The following is a 23,905-nucleotide window of genomic DNA, read 5'->3' on the forward strand; positions in this document are numbered from 1 at the left end:
AGTTACCATCCCCCAAATTAAACTCAAAGATCTTTACCTATCACATCTATAAACAGTCAACTTATTAATCATAACCTCTTATCATATCCCCATTCTGAACAGTCGTAACATCCATGCATCTGCAAAAATCCGAGCACCGGTTATTGACTGAAGATGTAATACGCTGAAAACAGGTCCCTAGCGTAATGACGGCAACATGGCTGCTTGTTAAAGAAGAGATGAAGAGGGAGAGGGTCAGAGACACTTACCATTGGTACATTCAGAAACTACTTTCACCTACAGTAACCATATACTTTGCACACGAACCGCCGCCCGTTTTAAGTAAGAAATCATGAATGTTTTTACATGAAATGCCTGGGTTCGCCGGAGATCTCCTTCGAAAGGGGGTTGGTCCTTTTTTGCGGCATGATTGTAAGGCTCTGATTGTCCGAAATGGTTCCAACAAGTATTCTACTGTTGTCCTTCTCTGTAGTTGGCTGGTATCCAGTGACTTGACGTGTAGTCCTGAACAGAACTATATAGTTCATTTTCCTTCCATTCGCTCTTGAATATGCTTCTTTGAAGATAGGCTAGCCAGCCGTATCGATGGTTCCCCAGTGGTTTGATGAGAGTAGCATAATACGATGGTTTGAGCAGAGTAAAAGGATGGTCCTACTTAAATTCGCTTTCAAAGATACTTTACTTAGGAGAGCCAACCAGCCGTACCAGTGATTGTCCGGGAGGTAATTTTATCGTCTCCACCTCGTGTTGAGATTCGAAGTTCAAACCGTTTTAAACGTGCAGCTGCCCATTCACACTTTTCTGGTCCAAAGTGTTTTTTCCTTAGCCCATCATATATACCTTTTGCTCAAAGGGCGGTCCCGTCAGGCTGACACGCTCTCTGACCTCACTCCGGGGCAGTGATTACTCACTGAGCAAAGTTGTGGAAAACGGTTATCTCTTATAGCTTCTCACATCACATCCCTCTCTTAACAAAAACACTACAGAGATGGCGCCGACAGAGATGGCCGCCTCGCTTCGCGTTCCTAGGAAACTATGCAGTATATTGTTTTTTTTACGTGTTATTTCTTACATTGGTACCCTAGGTAATCTTAGGTTTTATTACATCCAGTAGTTCCTCCCGACTGTATATAAGAGCAATGTCAAATCACCATCATTACGCCCAGGAATACGACTTTCTCGAAGCGGATCCTCTGTTTTGCCCACCACCCAGGACAATGGATCGGATCCCAGCTGGCGAACCAAAACAACGGCGCCGTAAAATGGGCAGACGAAGCGTTCTTCTGGTCATGCTCCGGAAACGGGCACATCGCGCACCGCTCCCGAGCATACTACTCGCCAATATCCAGTCTCTTGACAACAAGGTTGATGAAATCCGAGCAAGGGTAGCATTTCAGAGAAACATAAGAGACTAACGTTCTTTGCTTCATGGAAACATGGCTCACTCGAGACACGCTATCGGAGTCGGTACAGCCAGCTGGTTTCTTCATGCATCGCCCAGACAGAAACAAGCATCTTTCTGGTAAGAAGAGGGGCGGGGGGGTATGCCTTATGATTAACGAGACGTGCTGTGATCATAACATACAGGAACTCAAGTCCTTCTGTTCACCTGACTTAGAATTCCTCACAAGCAAATGTTGACTGCATTATCTACCAAGAGAATTATCTTTGATTATAATCACAGCCGCATATATTCCCCCCCAAGCAGACACATCGATGGCCCTGAACAAACTTTATTTGACTCTATGTAAACTGGAAACCACATATCCTGAGGCTGCATTCATTGAAGCTGGGGATTTTAACAAGGCTAATCTGAAAACAAGACTCCCTAAATTCTATCAGCATATCGATTGTGCTACCAGGGCTGGTAAAACCCTGGATCATTGTTATTCTAACTTCCGCGACGCATATAAGGCCCTCCCCTGCCCTCCTTTCGGAAAAGCTGACCACGACTCCATTTTGTTGCTTCCAGCTCTCAGGTCTGTTCAACGCTGGTCCGACCAATCTGATTCCACGCTTCAAGATTTCTCGATCATGTGGATTGGGATATGTTCCGCATTGCATCAAACAACAACATTGACGAATACGCTGATTAGGTGAGCGAGTTTATTAGCAAGTGCATCGGCGATGTCGTACCCACAGCAACTATTAAAACATTCCCAAACCAGAAACTGTGGATTGATGGCAGCATTCGCGCGAAACTGAAAGAGCAAACCACTGCTTTTAACCAGGGCAAGGTAACCGGAAACATGACCGAATACAAACAGTGTAGCTATTCCCTCCGCAAGGCAATCAAACTAGCTAAGCATCAGTATAGAGACAAAGTAGAGTCACAATTCAATGGCTCAGACACAAGAGGTATGTGGCAGGGTCTACAGTCAATCACGGATTACAAAAAGAAATCCAGCCCCGTCGCGGACCAGGATGTCTTGCTCCCAGACAGAATAAACAACTTCTTTGCTCGCTTTGAGGACAATACAGTGCCCCTGACACGGCCCGCTACCAAAACCTGCAGACTTTCCTTCACTGCAGCCGATGTGAGTAAAACATTTAAACGTGTTAACCCTCGCAAGGCTGCAGTCCCAGACAGTATCCCCAGCCGCGTCCTCAGAGCATGTGCAGACCAGCTGGCTGGTGTGTTTACGGACATATTCAATCATCCCTTATCCCAGTCTGCTGTTCCCACAAGCTTCAAGAGGGCTACCATTGTTCCTGTTCCCAAGAAAGCTAAGGTAACTGAGCTAAACGACTACCCCGTAGCACTCACTTCCGTCATCATGAAGTGCTTTGAGAGACTAGCCAAGGGCCATATCACCTCCACCCTACCTGACACCCTAGACCCACTCCAATTTGCTTACCGCCCCAATAGGTCCACAGACGACCCAATCGCAACCACACTGCGCACTGCCCTAACCCATCTGGACAAGAGGAATACCCATGTGAGAATGCTGTTCATCGACTACAGCTCAGCATTTAACACCCTCCAAACTCGTCATCAAGCTCGAGACCATGGGTCTCGACCCCGCCCTGTGCAACTGGGTCCTGGACTTCCTGACGGACCGCCCCCAGTTGGTGAGGGTAGGTAACAACATCTCCACCCCGCTGATCCTCAACACTGGGGCCCCACAAGGGTGGGTTCTGAGCCCTCTCCTGTACTCCCTGTTCACCCACGACTGCGTGGCCATGCACGCCTCCAACTCAATCATCAAGTTTGCAGACGACACTACAGTGGTAGGCTTGATTACCAACAACGACGAGACGGCCTACAGGAAGGAGGTGAGGGCCCTCTGAGTGTGGTGTCAGGAAAATAACCTCACACTCAATGGCAACAAAACAAAGGAGATGATCGTGGACTTCAGGAAACAGCAGAGGGAGCACCCCCCTATCCACATCGGCGGGACAGTGGTGGAGAGGGTAGTAAGTCTTAAGTTCCTCGGCGTACACATCACGGACAAAAGTCCAGTTATGTGTTGGAGGTGTAAAGTCCAACATCCTCCAGATTCTTGCCCGCTCTATGTCCAGCATCAGGATTCAGGAAAAGGTCAGAAAGGACAGATGACTGAAAGTCTAGACAGGCGTGGTGGCTTGCATACAATTGGGTCAGCTTAAATGCCCACCATGAAGCCTTTAGACAGCACAACTAGCGGTCTTATTCCGCAACAACTATTGGTTCCTCTGACTGTTATTAACTGGAGAGGGAAGGCCATATTCGACACAGGGGCATCTTACACCCTGATGCAAGAGGCCCTGTGGCAGAACATGGCATTACCTCATGAGGAGCTACGAACATGGGAGGAGGGACCATTGTACTTGGCCAATGGAGAACCTACCACCCCCTTGGGCTGGATTAGTATAATAATAAAACTGCATGGTGAGACTATTAACCTTCCTGTGGCTATTCTTGCAGATTCAAGCCTTGCATTTGTAGTCCTTGGCCTAGATTTCCTGTTCTTCATTGGACTGACCATCTCGATGTCCCAACCCTCCTATCGGCTGCACTCTGACTATTCTCAGCCTCATCCATTTCAACCTGGTAATGCACTGATTTCAGGCTGGAGCCTGCTACATTATGCAGAGTCCGGACAAGGTCAAGTCAGAGACAGAGAAAGAATAAAGAGACAAAAACATGTTCCACCAGTGAAGTCTGAGAACCCAACTATCACCCTGATTACCGCCGTACCCCCCCTTCTATCCGAGAGCAAAAACAAAACTGATGCGGATTTCTACATCAAACAAGCAGTGGAACAGGCATGTCTGTCGGATGATGAAAGGTGGCAGCTCTCCCAGATGTTGGACATGAACAGTGAGGTCTGTACTCTTACACTCGGCCGTACAACCATCTTCAAACACTAAATCTATACCCGGCATGATGTCCCCATTAAGCAGCGTCCCTACAGGCTGTCCCCCGCCAAACTGGCAATTCGCAATGAACAGCTCAAAAGCATGTTGGAGAATGGAATTGTTATACATTTTGTTCCAGTAGTTGCTTTTGAATGTGTTAGAGTTTCAGAGGGAAAAAGGTCTGTTGAGACAAAACACATTCCTTTGGTGAATTTGGAGAGCGCAGGACTGGGTCTTCTCCCTTGATTTACAACAGGATGTGAGTTGTTAATCCCCACTAATTCTTTCCTTCCCCTCTGCGGGTGAGAGGGGGTCTGATTGAAGTTATTCATTGCAAACCTGATCTGACCTGTTGGGATTCTCGTGGACAGTCATGACACGTAGATCCTCTGGTAGTGCTCAGGGTGACACAGGGATACTTGAATCACTCTTAGAAGAGGAGGGAAAAAAATGACCTGCTATAGGAAATTAATCTGAAATAATCCTCAGACATCAGGCATTGGCTGGACTCTCTTGGTTTTACATCCACCGGTTAACCACTCTCACTGTCTGTGAAACGGTCTGAGCTCCTGCACTTGTCATGATAAATAAGTCTCATTTTCTACAATAACAGGTGCAGCTCAATAATGGGGAGATCAACCAATGGATGAAGGTGAGAACTCTCTTTCACTTTGTCCATCTTTACCTCCTGAAACCAGAGATACACTGTTTGTGTGCAGAGGATATTATTCTGCTATATCTGTCTATAAGGCCATATGTATTCATGAGGTGTGCTTTTGTGTCCCCAGACAGTGGAAATGGCCTCAGACTTTGCAGTGACTGAGGTTTTATCCCTGAAGAAGCCCCATTCAGTGATAAGCAGTCAGTCAATGGCACTATACAGCACAGAGCAGCTGCTGGATCATGACCAAGCATACGGGGAAGGTAGGACACACACACACACACACACACACACACACACACACACACACCTTTTTTGTGACTATTTTTTTCCTGTAGCCCAGGCTCTTCTTAGTGATTGGATGAACAGCAAGTTGCGTCTGGAATTGGAGATGGAGGAAGAGGAGGATGTGATTGTCTCCCCTGAGAAGAACAGTCCAGAAGCCATGCCACCTGCCCAGCCTGTCTCCCTGGACTACAGCAACTTTGATGGTACAGAGACACTAACCTATACAACAACACACATTTAACTCTTAACTTCCATCTGACAATATATGGTTCAGTTAATACATCATACCACAGTCAATGGGTCAATAAGGACCAGATGTAATACAGTACACCTTCGTCTCTTTCTCAGACCTGTATTCCCATCTGGCTGAGGAAGAGGAGAGCTCAGCGGTTAACAACTTCCTTCAAGACCTCATGGAGCGGGAAGTGGTGGATTCTGGGATAGTGGAAGATCTGGCACTAGACTCTGAAGAGCGAGACAGGAGGATGAGGAGGGACCCGAGCCTCACCATGGAGGCACGTCACCGACAGGTACAGAACCAGAGAGACGTACACAGGATTGGACAGATTCCCAAGAAGTTGAAAACATAGAGAGCCAAATGGAAGTCCCAGTGAATGGAAGTTAATTAAGCTGTTTACTATAACCTTCTGCTCTCTTTTATGACATCATCCACGTCTAATTCCTCCTTTTTTCTCATTCCAGGTGCGTGAGAACCGTGCACGGCGGGACGCGGAGCGGGAGAGGTTGCACAGGGAAAGGGTGGCGCGGAGGCAGGCCAGGGAGGAGGCGCAGAGGAGGGAGCAGGGGGAGGAGAGGCGGAGGAGGCAGGAGGCACGCAGGCAGGAGGAGATGGTGCAGCAGGAGATGGTGCGACTGCGCCGCGAGACGGAGGAGAGGAGGAACCTGGAGCAACTAGCCAGGCAAATGTACAGTAACCATGGAAACAGCAAGACAAACAAAACCACGCATTTACTTCCACACTCCTACAATCACCTGCATCACGCCCATGCAATGAGCTCTTATTCAGAATGCTTGGTCTCTAAAATAAGCCAATCCGTTTGGAGCTAGGTCAGGGCCCTGTAGGTCTAACTGTGTCTGGGTGTCTCCCCCACAGGGAGAGGGAGAGGATCGCTAGGAAGACGGCAGCTAAGAGCTCACTGGTACTCCAGCCAGGCCCTTCATTCTCTACTGCACAGAAACAACGTGACACTGAGAGACCACTCAGACTACAGCAAGTAGAGGTCAGGGTTCAGATGCACAACCTTAAGGTTAGTAGAAGGACAGAGTTCTGTTGGTGGTGTGTGTTTAGTGTCTGAACAACACATTGGTGTGTGTTTCAGTGTCTGCAGAGGCACTTCTCTGGCTGGTACTCAGTGCTGTTGGAGAGGAGGTTGCAGATGGGCAAGGCGGCAGCGCTCTGTGATTGGAGGAACCAGCTGAGGGCGTGGCGAGACTGGCAGGCGCTGGTGTGGGCAGGGCGAGAGCATCGGGAAGCGGAGAGAACAGAGGAGGAGTTACGGACCCAGAAAAGGTAAGCACAGAATGGAGTCTGTCCCAACATTACAATCTACATACTTTATTTAGCTTGCCTGGTGTTCTGGGAGGGGGAAGTTTTATGTTTCGCACTTTGGTTCAAAAAGTGAAAACTATACCTAACTGGCGCGCAGGCTGAATTTAATATTAACACAGAATCTGACTTCTGAACATTGAGGAAGAAAACCTAGACAGTTTTAAATCAGGTAATTTGTTTTGCCTTGCCAAGTAAACATGTGCCTGTAAACACCTGGTGAAGATGATTAGCAAATCTGGCCCTCAAACTCATCACAGTCACACCAGGTGTTTTGTCTCTAATAGTGCGTAATCCCTCGTAGACGCTGCCAGGTGGCAATGGTGAGTGACCGGAGGCGTTTGCTAAGACGATGCCTGAGTGATTGGCGGCTGTGGTGTCGGGCGGAGAGAGAACGCCGGGAGCTGTTGTCACAGCAGCAAGAGACGCGGCGCAAGATGGCCGCCCTGATTAATGCCGTGGCAACTGGGAAACTCAAGATGATGGAGGAGACGCATACTCCTGAGCCAATCACTGCCCTACCTGAGCCTTCTGACCAATCAGAAACCGTAGAACTGGTGAGTGACACTTGTAGAGCCCTCCCACTGAGGAAAGTCAACACAAACAAAGTATAGGCATAGCTACGTAGGAGGACACAGACAAAATGACAGATACAGATTCAGACTCACACACTGTTGTCTGCCCATTGGATATACATTTGCTGGAGTGTATCACAGTACAGACAGAAGCCCGAAGGTGGTAACGATCTGTAGTCATGAATTAAATATTAGCTATAGCTTAATTCTGCAATGGTAAAATGAATCTGCAAGGCAATAAAATGTGCTTTTGTATTCATTTGGTGAAAGTCATGCATTAGTCTATCAGTATCTACTGAATAAACAAGTTCTGTTTCAGAGTTCCTCTCCTCGCATGAGTTGGCCTGTACTTTTCTCTCTGGGAGTTGATGAAATATTCACAACACTGCAAGGTTTGCTTTCTCCTGAGAGAGAGAGAGAGAGAGAGATTGAATAGTGCTTGAGGGAGAGAGGAGAGGGGAACTTCTATCTACATCAGGGGTGTCAAACTAATTTTGCCATGCCGCATTTGGTCTTCACTGAGGTACAGAGGGCCGCACTTAAAATTGGTTATAATATTTCCTTGACATCAAAATGTCTTAAAATTAGTCCCATATCTATCACTGTTGGAATTTTCTATGCTCCCTGACTGTCAAGCATTCGTTAGATGACTGTTAGAAGAGACTATAAATGTAGGTCATTATCATTAATATACAGTTTAAATGTCATTTTAGCTGTTTCAATGTCAATTGAGATTGTTTTTCCCAAGAAAAACATTATTTGTATTTTTTCATTATCAACTTTATCCCATTTCCCCTATTTCCATGTGACCCGTACACTTCACAATTCCTGTCTCTGCAGAAAGGTCAGCCAGGGTCACAACCTGCTGGCCCCACCCCCTCTCCTGCCTGTCAAGGGGACGGACCACTGGGGGCTGTGGTCCTGCACACCCTCCCCTGGCAGGTGACAAGGCGTAACGCGGCGCTGAGTGCAGGTGAGTGATCAAAGTAAATGTTTAACTATATTAGGGGAAACTCCTACCTACAGTTGAAGTCGGAAGTTTACATACAGTTAGGTTGGAGTCAATAAAACTTGTTTTTCAACCACTCCACACATTTCTTGTTAACAAACTATTGTTTTGGCAAGTCGATTAGGACATCTACTTTGTGCATGACAAGTAATTTTTCCAACAATTGTTTACAGACAGATTATTTAACTTATAATTCACTGTATCACAATTCCAGTGGGTCAGAAGTTTACATACACATACAAGTTGACTTTGCCTATAAACAGCCTGGAAAATTCCAGAAAATTGTCATGGCTTTAGAAGCTTCTGATAGGCTAATTGACATCATTTGAGTCAATTGGAGGTGTACCTATGGATGTATTTCAAGGCCTACCTTCAAACTCAGTGCCCCTTTGCTTGACATCATGGGAAAATCAAAAGAAATCAGCCAAGACCTCAATTTCCAAATGCCTGAAGGTACCACGTTCATCTGTACAAACAATAGTACGCAAGTATAAACACCATGGGACCACGTAGCCTGTATACCGCTCAGGAAGGAGACGCGTTCTGTCTCCTAGAGATGAACGTATTTTGGTGTGAAAAGTGCAAATCAATCCCAGAACAACAGCAAAGGTATCTTGTGAAGATGCTGGAGGAAATAGGTGCAAAAGTATATATATCTCCACAGTAAAACAAGTCCTATATCCACTTAACCTGAAAGGCTGCTCAGCAAGGAAGAAGCCACTGCTCCAAATCCCCCATAAAAAAGCCAGACTACGGTTTGCAACTGCACATGTGGACAAAGATCATACCTTTTGGAGAAATGTCCTCTGGTCTGATGAAACAAAAATAGAACTGTTTGGCCATAATGACCATCATTATGTTTGGAGGAAAAAGGGGGAGGCTTGCAAGTCGAAGAACACCACTCTAACCGTGAAGCACGGGGGTGGCAGAATCATGTTGTGGGGATGTTTTGCTGCAGGAGGGACTGGTGCACTTCACAAAATAGATGGCATCTTGAAGAAGGACTACCGACGTAATCTGCCCGAGGGTTTTTTTCAACTGGCTCTTCCGTCGCGACGTCCCCTGAATGCCCATCTGCTAACCTGCTAGCCGTGGCCCGCTAGCTGTCTATAGCATACCGGACTGTTAGCTGAAGAGGCCCATCGGACAAGTTCTTTGGCCAATATACCTATTTTGCCAATTGGCCTGGACCCTTTTACCACACAGGGCCCTGCTGATCCTTCACGACTGGTCTGCCGACGTAACAGCACGAGGGGGCTACAACAGACTTCTTACGTCGCAACGTCCCTCTAAGGCCCTTATGCTAACTTGCTATTCCCGGCCCGCTAGCTGTCTGAATTGCCGTGTCTCCAGCCCGCCGAGCTACTCACTGGATCCCTATGATCACTCGGCTATGCATGCCTCTCCCTAATGTCAATATGCCTTGTCCATTGTTGTTTTGGTTAGTGATTATTGCCTTATTTCACTGTAGAGCCTCTAGCCCTGCTCAATATGCCTTAGCTAACCCTTTAGTTCCACCTCCCACACATGCGGTGACCTCACCTGCTTTAAATGATGTTTTTTTAGAGACAATATCTCTCTAATCGTCACTCAATGCATAGGTTTACCTCCACTGTATTCACATCCTACCATACCTTTGTCTGTACATTATGCCTTAAATCTATTCTACCGTGCCCAGAAACATGCTCCTTTTACTCTCTGTTCCAAACGTACTAGACGACCAGTTCTTATAGCCTTTAGCCGTACCCTTATCCTACTCCTCCTCTGTTCCTCCGGTAATCCAGGCCCTGCAGTGCCTAGCTCCACTCCCATTCCCCAGGCGCTCTCATTTGTTGACTTCTGTAATCGTAATAGCCTTGGTTTCATGCATGTTAACATTAGAAGCCTCCCTAAGTTTGTTTAAGCACTGCTTTAGCACACTCTGCCAACCCGGATGTCCTAGCCGTGTCTGAATCCTTAGGAAGACCCCAAAAAACCCTGAAATTTCCATCCATCCCTAACTATAACATTTTCCGACAAGATAGAACTGGAGGGCGGAGTTGCAATCTACTGCAGAGACCTTTCCAGAAACAAGTCTCTCAACGTTGCCACTTACTATAGACCACCTTCTGCCCCCAGCTGTGCCCTGGACACCATATGTGAATTGATTGCCCCCCATCTATCTTCAGAGCTCGTGCTGTTAGGTGACCTAAACTGGGACATGCTTAACACCATAGCCATCCTACAATCTAAGCACTATGCCCTCACTCTCATTCAAATTATCAATGAACCTACCAGGTACAACCCTAAATCCGTAAACACGGGCACCCTCATAGATATTCTCCTAACCAACCTGCCCTCCAAATACACCTCTGCTGTCTTCAACCAGGATCTCAGCGATCGCTGCCTCATTGTCTGCGTCTGTAATGGGTCTGCGGTCAAACGACCACCCCTCATTACTGTCAAACGCTCCCTAAAACACTTCAGCGAGCAGGCCTTTCTAAATCGACCTGGCCCGGGTATCCTGGAAGGATATTGACCTCATGTCTGGTTATTCTTTAAAAGTGCTTTCCTCACCAACTTAAATAAGCATGCCCCTTTCAAAAAAATGCAGAACTAGGAACAGATATAGCCCTGGGTTCACTCCAGACCTGACTGCCCTTGGCCAGCACAAAAACATCCTGTGGCGTACTGCATTAGCATCGAATTGCCCCCGCGATATGCAACTTTTCAGGGAATTTAGGAACCAATATACACAGGCAGTTAGGAAAGCAAAGGCTAGCTTTTTTAAACAGAAATTTGCATCCTGTAGAAAAAACTCCAAAACGTTCTGGGACACTGTAAAGTCCATGGAGAATAAGAGCACCTCCTCCCAGCTGCCCACTACACTGAGGCTAGGAAACACTGTCACCACTGATAAATCTGCGATAATTGAGAATTTCAACAAGCATTTTTCTACGGCTTGCCATGCTTTCCACCTGGCTACCCCGGTCAACAGCCCTGCACCCCCCACAGCAACTTGCCCAAGCCTCCCCATTTCTCCTTCACCCAAATCCAGATAGCTGATGTTCTGAAAGAGCTGAAAAATCTAGACCCCTACAAATCAGCCGGGCTAGACAATCTGGACCCTCTTTACAATTATCCGCTGAAATTGTTGCAACCCCTATTACTAGCCTGTTCAACCTCTTTCTTATCGTCTGAGATCCCCAAAATGCTGTGGTCATCCCCCTCTTCTGACTCTAGACCCAAACTGCTACAGACCTATATCTATCCTACTCTGCCTTTTTAAGGTCTTTGAAAGCCAAGTTAAACAGATCACTGACCATTTAGAATCCCACCGTACCTTCTCCGCTATGCAATCTGGTTTCTGAGCTGGTCATGGGTGCACCTCAGCCACGCTCAAGGTCCTAAACAATATCATAACCGCCATCGATAAGAGACAATACTGTGCAGCTGTATTCATCGACCTGGCCAAGGCTTTCGACTGTCAATCACCACATTCTTATCGGCAGACTCAGCCTTGGTTTCTCAAATGACTGCCTCGCCTGGTTCACCAACTACTTCTCAGAGTTCAGTGTGTCAAATCGGAGGGCCTGTTGTCCGGACCTCTGGCAGTCTATGGGGGTGCCACAGGGTTCAATTCTCAGGCCGACTCTCTTCTCTGTATAGATCAATGATGTCGCTCTTAATGCTGGTGATTCTCTGATCCACCTCTACGCAGACAACACCATACTGTATACTTCTGGCCCTTCTTTGGACACTGTTAACTAAGCTCCAGATTAGATTATATTGCCATACAACTCTCCTTCCGTGGCCTCCAACTGCTCTTAAATGCAAGTAAACTAAATGCCATGCTTTTCAACCAATCGCTGCCCACACCTGCCCGCCCGTCCAGCATCACTACTACTGGACGGTTCTGACTTAGAATATGTGGACAACTACAAATACCTAGGTGTCTGGTTAGACTGTAAACTCTCCTTCCAGACTCACATTAAGCATCTCCAATCCAAAATTAAATCTAGAATCGGCTTCATATTTCGCAACAAAGCCTCCTTCACTCATGCTGCCAAACATACCCTCATAAAACTGACTATCCTAATGATCCTCGACTTCGGCAATGTCGTTTACAAAATAGCCTCCAACACTCTAATCAGCAAATTCGATGCAGACTATCACAGCGCCATCCGTTTTGTCACCAACGTCTCATATACTCCCCACCACTTTGACCTGTATGCTCTCGTCGGCTGGCCCTCGCTTCATATTTGTCGCCAAACCCACTGGCTCCAGGTCATCTATAAGTCTTTGCTAGGTAAAGCCCTGCCTTGTCTCAGCTCACTGGTCACCATAGCAGCACCCACCTGTAGCACGCGCTCCAGCAAGTACTGGTCACCCCCAAAGCCAATTCCTCCGTTGGTGTCACGTACGTTGTAACGAGGAGACCAAGGCGCAGCGTGATGAAAATACATTCCTCTTTATTAAAGGAAGAACACGAATAACACTTAAACAAACTAAACAAAACGACAAAACGAATGTGAAGCTATATAACACGAGTGCTGAAACAGGCAACTACACATAGACAATAACTCACAAAATACACAAGGAATATGGCTACCTAAATATGGCCCCCATCAGAAACAACGATAAACAGCTGCCTCTGAGAACCAATCTAGGCAACCATAGACATAAAAACACCTAGACTAGAAACAACCCCATAAACATACACAAATCCTAGACAGGACAAAGACACATATACTTGTGAAGACTTACAGAAAACTTTTGACCTCTGTCATTGCCAACAAAGGGTATATAACAAAGTATTGAGATAAACTTTTGTTATTGACCAAATACTTATTTTCCACCATAATTTGCAAATAAATGTATTAAAAATCCTACAATGTGATTTTCTGGATTTTTTTTTCAAATTTTGGCTGTCATAGTTGTAGTGTACCTATGATGAAAATTACAGGCCTCTCTCATCTTTTTAAGTTAACTTGCACAATTGGTGGCTGGCTAAATACTAAATATTGGTGGCTGACCTAACCAAAATAATAAAGAAAACAAAGAATACTAAGGTCAGGGTGTGACATTTGGCCGCCTTTCCTTACAGTTCTCTGCTGCCAATGACTGGAACGAACTGCAAAAATCACTGAAGCTGGAAACTCATATCTCCCTCACTAACTTTAAGCACCAGCTCACAGATCACTGCACCTGTACATAGCCCATCCAACTACCTCATCCCCATACTGTTATTTATTTTGCTCCTTTGCACCCCAGTATCTCTACTTGCACACTCATCTTCTGCACATCTATCACTTCAGTGTTTAATTGCTATTTTGTAATTATTTCACCACTATGGCCTATTTATTGCCTTCCCTCCCTTATCCTGTAGTTGGATGGGCTATTTACAGATGGGGCGACAGGGTAGCCTAGTGGTTAGAGCGTTGGACTAGTAACCGAAAGGTTGCAAGTTCAAATCCCCGAGCTGACAAGGTTTTGCCCCTGAACAGGCAGTTAACCCACTAGGGTTGTCATTGAAAATAAGAATTTGTTCTTTAACTGACTTGCCTAGTTAAATAAAGGTAAAATAAATAAATAAAAAATCCTACCTCATTTGCAAAGAATGTATAAAGACTTTTTCTATTGTATTATTGACTGTATGTTTGTTTATTCCATGTGTAACTCTGTGTGGTTGTTTGTGTCACACTGCTTTGCTTTATCTTGGTCAGGTCGCAGTTGCAAATGAGAACTTGTTATCAACTAGCCTACCTGGTTAAATAAAGGTGAAATAAAATGTAAAAAGGAAAATGATGTGGTAATATTGAAGCAACATCTCAAGACATCAAGCTTGGTTGCAAATGGGTCTTCCAAATGGACAATAGCCCCAAGCATACTTCCAAAGTTGTGGCAAAATGGCTTAAGGACAACAAAATCAAGGTATTGGAGTGGCCATCACAAAGCCCTGACCTAAATCCTATAGAAAATTTGTGGGCAGAACTGAAAAAGCATGTGTGATGAAGGAGGCCTACAAACCTGACTGAGTTACACCAGCTCTGTCAGGAGGAATGGGCAAAAATTCACCCAACTTATTATGGGAAACTTGTGGAAGGCAATTGAGTGTGTGTAAACTTCGGACCCACTAGAATGTGATGAAATAAATAAAAGCTGAAATAAATCATTCTCTCTACTATTATTCTGACAGTTCACATTCTTAAAATAAAGTGGTGATCCTAACTGACCTAAGACAGGGAATTTTTACTAAATGTCAGGAATTGTGAAAAAATGAGTTTAAATGTATTTGGCTAAGGTGTATGTAAACTTCCGACTTCAACTGTACATCTTAGTTAAGGGCAACTTGTCTGTCCTCTAGTTCTATCAAGCAGCGGTTGGAACCGAAACCATGTTCCAATCATTTGTTCTGAACAGAACCACTATTTTTTTTACTTCCGTTCCAACCAAGGTACTTAAAATATATATCAGTGATTAGATTTCTACTTCCACAAAGGGTTAAAAATGTGCATCATTTCATGATAAAGTTATATTCTATTCAATAGGCGAGCTGAGGCGAGCACGGGAGAGGGGCGAGGTGGGCGATGGGGACGACAGTGTGGGTGCTGCCCCCCGGTCTCATACAGCAGCGGTGTGTGGGGGCCGGTTCGAGCATCGCCATGCCAGCCAGCAGCAGACCATTGCAGAGCAGAGGAAGCTCCTCAGGGAGCAGCAGGAGCAGATCGCACGGCTCCAGGAGGAGCAGAGCATGATGGGACTGAGGCAGGAGGCCCAGACAGCCGCCCAGATCGCTGTCCCAGCATCCCCAAGGCCCAGAGGGATGACCTCTGACCCCAAAGAATCCAGGTTGGTCCCTCTTCACATTACCATGGGAACCCAGGTGAGGAGAAGAGGCGCACAGGTTGCCATTGTGGGGTGTGTCTGACCTTAGCCCAACGTCATACATCAGGTTAGGGCCAAGTAGGGCCTGTTTTTACATCAATAACAAGGGTACAGGTAGGGCTCTAGCATCACTAAATTGATCACTAACATTTTGAAGCTGAGCCATCTGCGCCTGCTAGTCTTATCTGACTAAGATCATAACATGGTGTCACAAGTGCTTCAACCTCGTCAAATACACGACAGGAGAGATTATTTCACAAAGTTTAGTGTGATGAAAAGTAGCTTACAGCTCCACTGCTCTCTCATGTCTCATCATTGAGCAGAGCAGCCCAAGCGGAGCCGTTGCTATGGATACTCACCCACTCAGAGCCACCATGAGCAGAGTGGATACAGAGCAAGCAGTGTGCAGGGAGCGAGTGGGTGCAGGGCTGGTTGGGTCAGTCTGGTAAATTGGGAAAAGAGTAGATCTATATTAGAGAGTGAATATTTAATGTGTGTTTCTGGGTGATATTCTGTGTTTCAGGGCTGGAAGAGTCGCTCGGGGGAACGATGGCCGTTTCTCGGCCTACAGGAAACCAGCTGTCCGTCAGCAATGTCGTCATCCCACCGTCATGGGTCAGTCAGCACATTCACCTCCATGTTAAGCTCTGAGTAGAGCTAAACTACACACACACAGATAAATAGTTTCCAGATGGTTGATCACACAATGGTCTATGTTGTCGTGGAGAATAATAGGAAAGAGGATAAAATGTATTTCATGTCCGTGAGTGGGATGTATTGTGCTGTAGATGTATAGAGCTGTAGCTAGCGTACATGGAGGAATAACGAGTCTCTGTTACTCTGTTTGGCTGAAGTTTCCTATACATAGGAATAGAAGGGCCGTGGCGAGAGCAGGGGCAAGGCCTGTAGATACTCTCACACACACACACACACACACACACTCTGTCCCTTGCTCTGTCAAACACACATTCTCCTTTGGAACAATACACCACAAATGTACAGTGCATTTGGAAAGTATTCAAACCCCTTGACTTTCCCCATATTTTATTACGTTACAGCCTTATTCTAAAATGTATTCAATTGTTTATTCCCCCCTCACTCTACACACAATACCCCATAATGAAAAAGCAAAAACAGGGTTTTAGACATTTTTGCATATTTCTTAAAAATACAAAACTGTACCAGTCAAAAGTTGAGACACACCTACTGATTCCAGGGTTTTTCTTTATTTTTTACTATTTTCTACATTGTAGAATAATAGTGACAACATCAAATCTATGAAATAACACACATGGAATCACGTAGTAAACAAATCTAAATATATTTTACATTTGAGATTCTTCAAAGTAGCCACCCTTTGCCTTGATGACAGCTTTGTACTCCTGGCATTCTCTCAACCAGCTTCATTTGGAATGCTTTTCCAACCGTCTTGAAGGATCTAAAATATAAAATATATTTTGGTTACTACATGATTCCATGTGTTAATTCATAGCATTGATGTCTTCACTATTATTCTACAATGTAGGAAAAACCCTTTAATGAATAGGTGTGTCCAAACTTTTCACTGATACTGTAAGTATTCAGACCCTTTACTCAGTACTTTGTTGAAGCACCTTTGGCAGCGATTTCAGTCTCAAGCCTTTGGTATGATGCTATAAGCTTGGCATACCTGTGTTTGGGGAGTTTTTCCATACCTCTCTGCAGATAATCTCAAGCTCTGTCAGGTTGGACAGGGAGCGTCACTGCTAAGCTTTTTTCAGGTTTCTCTAGAGATGTTTGATCGGGTTCAAGTCCGGGCTCTGTCTGGGCCACTCAAGGACATTCAGAGACTTGTCCCGAAGCCACTCCTGCGTTGTCTTGGCTGTGTGCTTAGGGTTGTTGGCCTGTTAAAAGATGAACCCTTGCCCCAGTCTGAGGTCCCGAGTGCTCTGGAGCAGGTATTCATCAAGGATCTCTTTGTACCTTTCCCTCGAACCTGACTAGTCTTCCTGTCGCTGAAAAACATCCCCACAGTATGAAGCTGCCACCACCATGCTTCACCATAGGGATGGTGCCAGGTTTCCTCCAGACATGATGCTTGGCATTCAGGCCAAATAGTTCAATCTTGGTTTCATCAGAACAGAGAATCTTGTTTCTCATGGTCTGAGTCTTTAGGTGCCTTTTGGCAAACTCCAAGCGGGCTGTCATGTGCTTTTAACTGAGGAGTGGCTTCCGTCTGGCCACTCTACAATAAAGGCCTGATTGGTGGAGTGCTGCAGAAATAGTTGTCATTCTGGACAGTTCTTCCATCTCCACAAAGGAACTCTGTAGGTCTGTCAGAGTGACCAACGGGTTCTTGGTCACCTTCCTGACCAAGGCCCTTCTCCCCTGATTGCTCAGTTTGGCCGGGCGGCCAGCTCTAGGACGAGTCTTGGTGGTTCCAAACTTCTTCCATTTAAGAATGAGGGAGGCCGGTGTGTTCTTGGGTACCTTCAATGCTGCAGAAATGTTTTGGTACCCTTCCCCAATCTGTGCCTCGACACAATCCTGTCTCGGAGCTCTACGGGCAATTCCTTCAACCTCATGGCTTGTTTTTTTCTCTGACATGCACTGTCAACTGTGTGGCCTTATATAGACAGGTGTGTGCCTTTCCATTTAATTTAATTTACCACAGGTGGACTCCAATTAATTTGTAGAAACATCTCAAAGATGATCAATGGTGTCACACCCTGACCTTAGTTATCTATGTTTTATGTATTATTTTGGTCAGGTCAGGGTGTGACGAGGGTGGGTGTGTTTTTTGTCTTATCTTTTTCTATATCTATGGGGTTTTTGTATGTCTGTCTAGGTATTTGTAGGTCTATGGTGGCCTGAATTGGTTCCCAATCAGAGACAGCTGTGTATCATTGTCCCTGATTGGTGATCCTATTTATGTTGCCACTTTCTATTTTGGTTTGGTGGGTTATTGTCTATGTGAAGTTGCCTGTCAGCACTGGTGTTATATAGCTTCACGTTCGTTTGTTAGTTTGTTTAGTGTTTATTCGTTAACTAAAATAAATATGTATGCTTATCACGCTGTGCCTTGGTCTCATCAATATGACGAACGTGACAGAATAACCCACCAAACCAGGACCAAGCAGCGTGTGAATGAGGAGCGGACATCCTGGTCCCGGGAGAAAGATGAGTGGAGGGCATCCTGGACCTGGGAGGAGGTAATGGCAGGGGACAATACCCTGCCATGGAAGCAGGTGGAGATGGCACAGGAGGAAAGGCGACGATACGAGGAGTCAAGGCGACCACAGAAACCCCAATAAAATATTTTTTTGTGTTTGGGGAGTTTCTCCATACCTCTCTGCAGAGAGGTGCAGTCGACGGAGCCGGGGAGTAAACCAGAGCCAGTCTGGGAGAAGGAGGAGGATTCGGAGAAAATGGAAAGGAGGAGGATTCGTAACAAATGGAAACAGGATGCACCTGAGCTCAGTTTCGAGTTTCATTGCAAAGTGTCTGACTACTTATATAAATAATGTATCTGTTTTTTATTTTGAATACATGTGCAGACATTTCTAAAAACCTGTTTTCGCTTTGTCATTATGGGGTACCATGTGTAGATTGTGGGAAAAATAATTTAATCAATAAGACGTAACAAAATGTACAAAAAGTCATGGGGTCTGAATACTTTCCGAATGCACTGTTTGTACATTAGAAAAAAAGGTGCTATCTAGAACCAAAAAGAGTTCTTCGGCTGTCCCCATAGGAGAACCCTTTGAAGAACCCCTTTTGGTTTCAGGTAGGACCCTTTCCAAAGAGGGTTCTACAGTATATGGAACCCAAAATAGTTCTACCTGGAACCAAAAAGGTTCTCCTATTGGTCTCTCTCTCTCTCCCCTTCTCAGCCATGGAGGAACGTGCTCGTCAGCGAGCGGAGCGCAGGAGGGAGGTGGAGGAGCTGAAGAGAAAGAAGGAGGAGGAGAGGCTGGTGAGAAATGTTTAGGCCAGGTGGGGGATATGGAATAGTTTGGTGTTGTTCAGATAGGTCAATAGAGGCTGGGAATTAGAGAGGCTATTGAAGTATACATAAAGTTATTGGGGACAATTAAACTGTTTGCAGGGGAGTGTGTGTGCAGTCCACTGGAGAGTGTCTGGGGAAGTGTGCTAGGAAGCATTACATTCAACTTTCTTCTCTTCTCAGGCCCAGCTGAAAACAGCAGTGAAGGAGAGGCAGAGGGAGGAGGAGGATGAGAAACGTAGAGCAGTGGAAAGGAGGAGGGAGGAGAAGAGACAAGAGAGAGAGGTGACGCAATGTTTACAGTGGAACTGTACTGGGGACAACTTTCAAGTTGAAAGGCGTATTTGAAAAAAAGCTTCCACTTCACTGAGAGTGTATTTAGGACTTTAGATCCTAGATCAGCACTCCTACTCTGTGACGCTTGATACATACGGACCCAGATATTATTTCTTGCCATCACAGAAACACATACTGAACAAAAATATAAATGCAACATCTAAAGGGTTGGTCCCATGTTACATGAGCTGAAATAAAAGGTCCCAAAAAGCTTTTCTCTAAAATGTTGTGCACAAATGTGTTTACATCCCTGTTAGTGAGCATTTCTCCTTTGCCAAGATAATTCATCCACCTAACAGGTGTGGCATATCAAGAAGCTGATTATACAGCATAGTCATTACAAAGGTGCACCTTGTGCTGGGGACAATAAAAGGCCACTTTAAAATGTTTTGTCCCACAATGCCAGAGATGTCTCAAGTTTTGAGGGAGCGTGCAATTGACATGCTGACTGCAGGAAGGTCTACCAGAGCTGTTGCCAGATAATTGAATGTTAATTTCTCTACCATAAGCTGCCTCCAACATCGTTTTAGAGAATTTGGCAGTACGGCCTCACAACCACAGACCACGTGTAACCACGCCAGCCCAGGACCTCCACATCCAGCTTCTTCACTTGCGGGATCATATGGTAGCAGCCACCCAGACAGCTGATGAAACTGAGGAGTATTTCTGTCTGTAGTAAAACCCTTTTGTGGGGAAAACCTCATTCTGATTGGCTGGGCCTGGCTCCCCAATGGGTGGGCCTGGTTTGCCTAGTCATGTGAAATCCAAAGATAAGGGCCTAATGAATTGATTTCAATTGACTGATTTCCTTAAATGAACTCTAACTCACTAAAATCATAGAAATGTTTGCATTTTATATTTTTGTTCAGTATATATGCACATAGATGTCATTAACACGTATGCAATACATAATAATAACATAATATAACATTAAACTTAAACGTCTGTCCCTTTTAATAGCTGGTCAACGGCACACATTTGAGCAAATAAACACCGGGTCTACATTTTTTTATTTTTTATTAATTGTTTACGAGGATACCATGAATTGTTTGAGGTTTAATGTTTGATTTGTTATATTAAATAATTTAGCAATGACTTGAGAGAAGAGAGAAAAAAAAAGGAATCCTCAGTTTTTAATCGCCAGTAAGAAACTTGCTAGCCATTGGCTACTAACAGCTGAGAACTGCCAAGCACAACAGTCAACAATTTAGGGAGGACAGGCCCACAGAAATCGTCCAATTGCCCTCTAGTGGTGAAAGTAATATCTGTCAAATGCAGTCAGATGAGAATAATTATTCTGTCAAGGAAAATTACATTTTTTTTCCCGAAACAAAGCCATAAAAGACAAAAGAAATGTGACAGTAACCACATTTCCATCCAGTCTTTATGCAAGTCATAACGTATACATTTAGAATAAAAATCACAACAGCTGTGATGAAACAGGAGATTTCAGTACAATGTTGTAAACAGGAGATTTCAGTACAATGTTGTAAATGCAGACAGAAGACCAGAGTAGGCACATTTGCTATTTAACGTAACAGTTTTTGTGACAACTATCGCTAGAGTTGAAAATGCAATGGAAACACATTGAACATTCCATTTTTATTCCCTTAGATCTGTAGTGATGTTTTGATGGTAGCTGTTCAAAGCATTGATGCAATGGTTGGTCAATGTTATGTGTGATAATGTTGGCCTTACATCACACTGACACAGCTTGATGCTCAGATCTAACTAGACATTTAGAAGCTCTTGAAAAGGTGGGTCCTAGTTCTGATACTAGCAGCTTAATCACAAACATAAAACAGAACCATGTGTACATAAAGCAGCTACACATTAACACAGTAAGTACCTGTGAGTGTGTGTGTGTGTGTGACTGTGTGTGTGTGTGACTGTGTGTGTGTCTGACTATGTGTGTGTCTGACTATGTGTGTGTCTGACTGTGTGTCTGAGTGTGACTGTGTGTGTGTGTGTATGTGTCTGACTATGTGTGTGTCTGACTGTGTGTGTGTGTCTGACTATGTGTGTGTGTCTGACTGTGTGTGTGTGTGTCTGACTGTGTGTGTGTGTCTGACTGTGTGTGTGTGTGTGTGTCTGACTGTGTGTGTGTGTGTGTCTGACTGTGTGTGTGTGTGTCTGACTGACTGACTGTGTGTATTCAGAGGGAGCAGGAGAAACAGTGGAGGTTGGAGCGAGACCAGCAGCTCCAGACCCAGGCCCAGCAACACTACCACAGAACTCTTTTACTACGGCGAGGCCTGGAGCCATGGAAACGCCTAGTCGCCCAGAGCCAAGCCAACACTCAGGTAATCACTGGCGCTGTCGGCCTCGACCAATCAACTGGCCCCATGCAGGGTCTGCACAGAGAGACTCAACACACACTCACACACTCTCCCCTAGAGTAACATAGCTCAGGACAGCCAATCAAACACAGCAGACACCATATTGTATTCGCTGATGGGAGTCCATCGTATCCGATGATGACTTCCATTTCAGAGTTAACAGTGAAGTCTTTGGTGGCTGTAGAGTCCAATCTGAGATCCACACACTTTATTGCAGCATGTCCAGCATGTGCAGTCTGTGTTGGTGGGGACAGGCATGGTAGTATGTCTCAGTCTGTGTTGGTGGGGACAGGCATGGTAGTATGTCTCAGTCTGTGTGTCTCAGTCTGTGTTGGTGGGGACAGGCATGGTAGTATGTCTCAGTCTGTGTTTCTCAGTCTGTGTTGGTGGGGACAGGCATGGTAGTATGTGTCAGTCTGTATGTCTGTGTTGGCGGGGGCAGGCATTGCTGTATGTGTGTTGGTGGGGACAGGCATGGCTGTATGTGTGTTGGTGGGGACAGGCATGGCTGTATGTCTCAGTCTGTATGTGTGTTGGTGGGGACAGGCATGGCTGTCCATGGAGACCTCTGAGCTCAGAAGAGGCTCAGTCTACCTCAGCCTTTCAGCTCAGAAGAGGCTCAGTCTCCCTCAGCCTTTCAGCTCAGAAGAGGCTCAGTCTCCCTCAGCCTTTTAGCTCAGAAGAGGCTCAGTCTCCCTCAGCCTTTCAGCTCAGAAGAGGCTCAGTCTCCCTCAGCCTTTCAGCTCAGAAGAGGCTCAGTCTCCCTCAGCCTTTTAGCTCAGAAGACGCTCAGTCTCCCTCAGCCTTTCAGCGAGAGAGTGATGGAACTCGTCCATTTCTGGAGATTTCTCAAGCCGGGTACAGTGCAGATGCCTCTTACTGCAGGTGTTGTGGGGGGGACGTATTATCAGTGTCATACGGTGATCTGTCCAGCATTCTGCACCCCTCATGGTAGTTGTCAGCAGGACGTCATTAATGCCAAAACGTCTCACTATGATGTAGTCAATCAGGGGCCAGTGTTTGGAGCGTAGGGGCATCCATGATGTTTTATATTTGTTCTTCTGTTGGAACAAGGTGTCAGGGATGATGAGATCGTGCTCGGCACATAGTTAGCAGTGTCATGCCGTTCTTATTGACCTGGCCAACACCATGCCTACCCAGAACTCCATATCCTGTTGTTTTGTCTCATCCTATTATTGAAGTCACCCAGCAGAAAGGTCTTGTCATTCCTGGGGATGCGCTGAAGGGCCTCGTCTGGTGACAGTCCTTTGATGTATTCGCAGCTGCACTCAAATACACTCATGTAAGGGCCTCCCAGGTGGCGCAGTGGTTAAGGGCGCTGTACTGCAGCGCCAGCTGTGCCAGGCTCTGTCTCAACCGGCCGCGACCGGGAGGTCCGTGGGGCGACGCACAATTGGCCTAGCGTCGTCCGGGTTAGGGAGGGCTTGGTCGGTAGGGATATCCTTGTCTCATCGGGCACCAGCAACTCCTGTGGCGGGCCGGGCGCAGTGCACGCTAACCAAGGTTGCACATTGGTGCGGCTGGCTTCCGGGTTGGATGCGCACTGTTAAGAAGCAGTGCGGCTTGGTTGGGTTGTGTATCGGAGGACGCATAACTTTCAACCTTCGTCTCTCCCGCGATGAGACAAGATAGTAGCTACAAAAAAAAAAAAAAATTGGATACCACGAAATTGGGGAGAAAAAGGGGTAAAATTTTTTAAAATACACTCATGTATTCACAGCTACACTCAAATACACACATGTATTCGCAGCTACTCATTTACACACTCATGTATTCGCAGCTACACTGAAATACACACATGTATTCGCAGCTACTCATTTACACACTCATGTATTCGCAGCTACACTGAAATACACACTCATGTATTCACAGCTACACTCAAATACACAAACAGACATAGAAGACTATTTATCTAA

General features: G+C 45.6%; 1 protein-coding gene across 2 annotated transcripts in view; it reads left to right on the forward strand.

Annotated features, from left to right (window-relative positions):
- Window positions 1-23,905, forward strand: part of LOC110489651 (coiled-coil domain-containing protein 191) — a 35,660-nt gene that overhangs the window by 1,549 nt on the left and 10,206 nt on the right. The window contains exons 2-15 of one of the 2 annotated variants that reach the window (XM_021562395.3): window positions 4,955-4,993; window positions 5,130-5,265; window positions 5,341-5,493; window positions 5,639-5,820; window positions 5,993-6,216; window positions 6,405-6,558; window positions 6,631-6,821; window positions 7,162-7,414; window positions 8,273-8,405; window positions 14,972-15,272; window positions 15,832-15,923; window positions 19,181-19,263; window positions 19,477-19,578; window positions 21,789-21,932. In XM_021562395.3, the coding sequence (XP_021418070.3) occupies window positions 4,955-4,993; window positions 5,130-5,265; window positions 5,341-5,493; window positions 5,639-5,820; window positions 5,993-6,216; window positions 6,405-6,558; window positions 6,631-6,821; window positions 7,162-7,414; window positions 8,273-8,405; window positions 14,972-15,272; window positions 15,832-15,923; window positions 19,181-19,263; window positions 19,477-19,578; window positions 21,789-21,932 (2,187 nt within the window). Of the gene's footprint in view, window positions 1-4,954; window positions 4,994-5,129; window positions 5,494-5,638; window positions 5,821-5,992; window positions 6,217-6,404; window positions 6,559-6,630; window positions 6,822-7,161; window positions 7,415-8,272; window positions 8,406-14,971; window positions 15,273-15,831; window positions 15,924-19,180; window positions 19,264-19,476; window positions 19,579-21,788; window positions 21,933-23,905 lie in introns of both variants that reach the window. The other variant, XM_090199353.1, reaches the window with a different exon arrangement.

The sequence above is a fragment of the Oncorhynchus mykiss genome, chromosome 15, assembly GCF_057628025.1.
Source record: "Oncorhynchus mykiss isolate SJ-2025 chromosome 15, ASM5762802v1, whole genome shotgun sequence".
Taxonomy (NCBI): domain Eukaryota; kingdom Metazoa; phylum Chordata; class Actinopteri; order Salmoniformes; family Salmonidae; genus Oncorhynchus; species Oncorhynchus mykiss.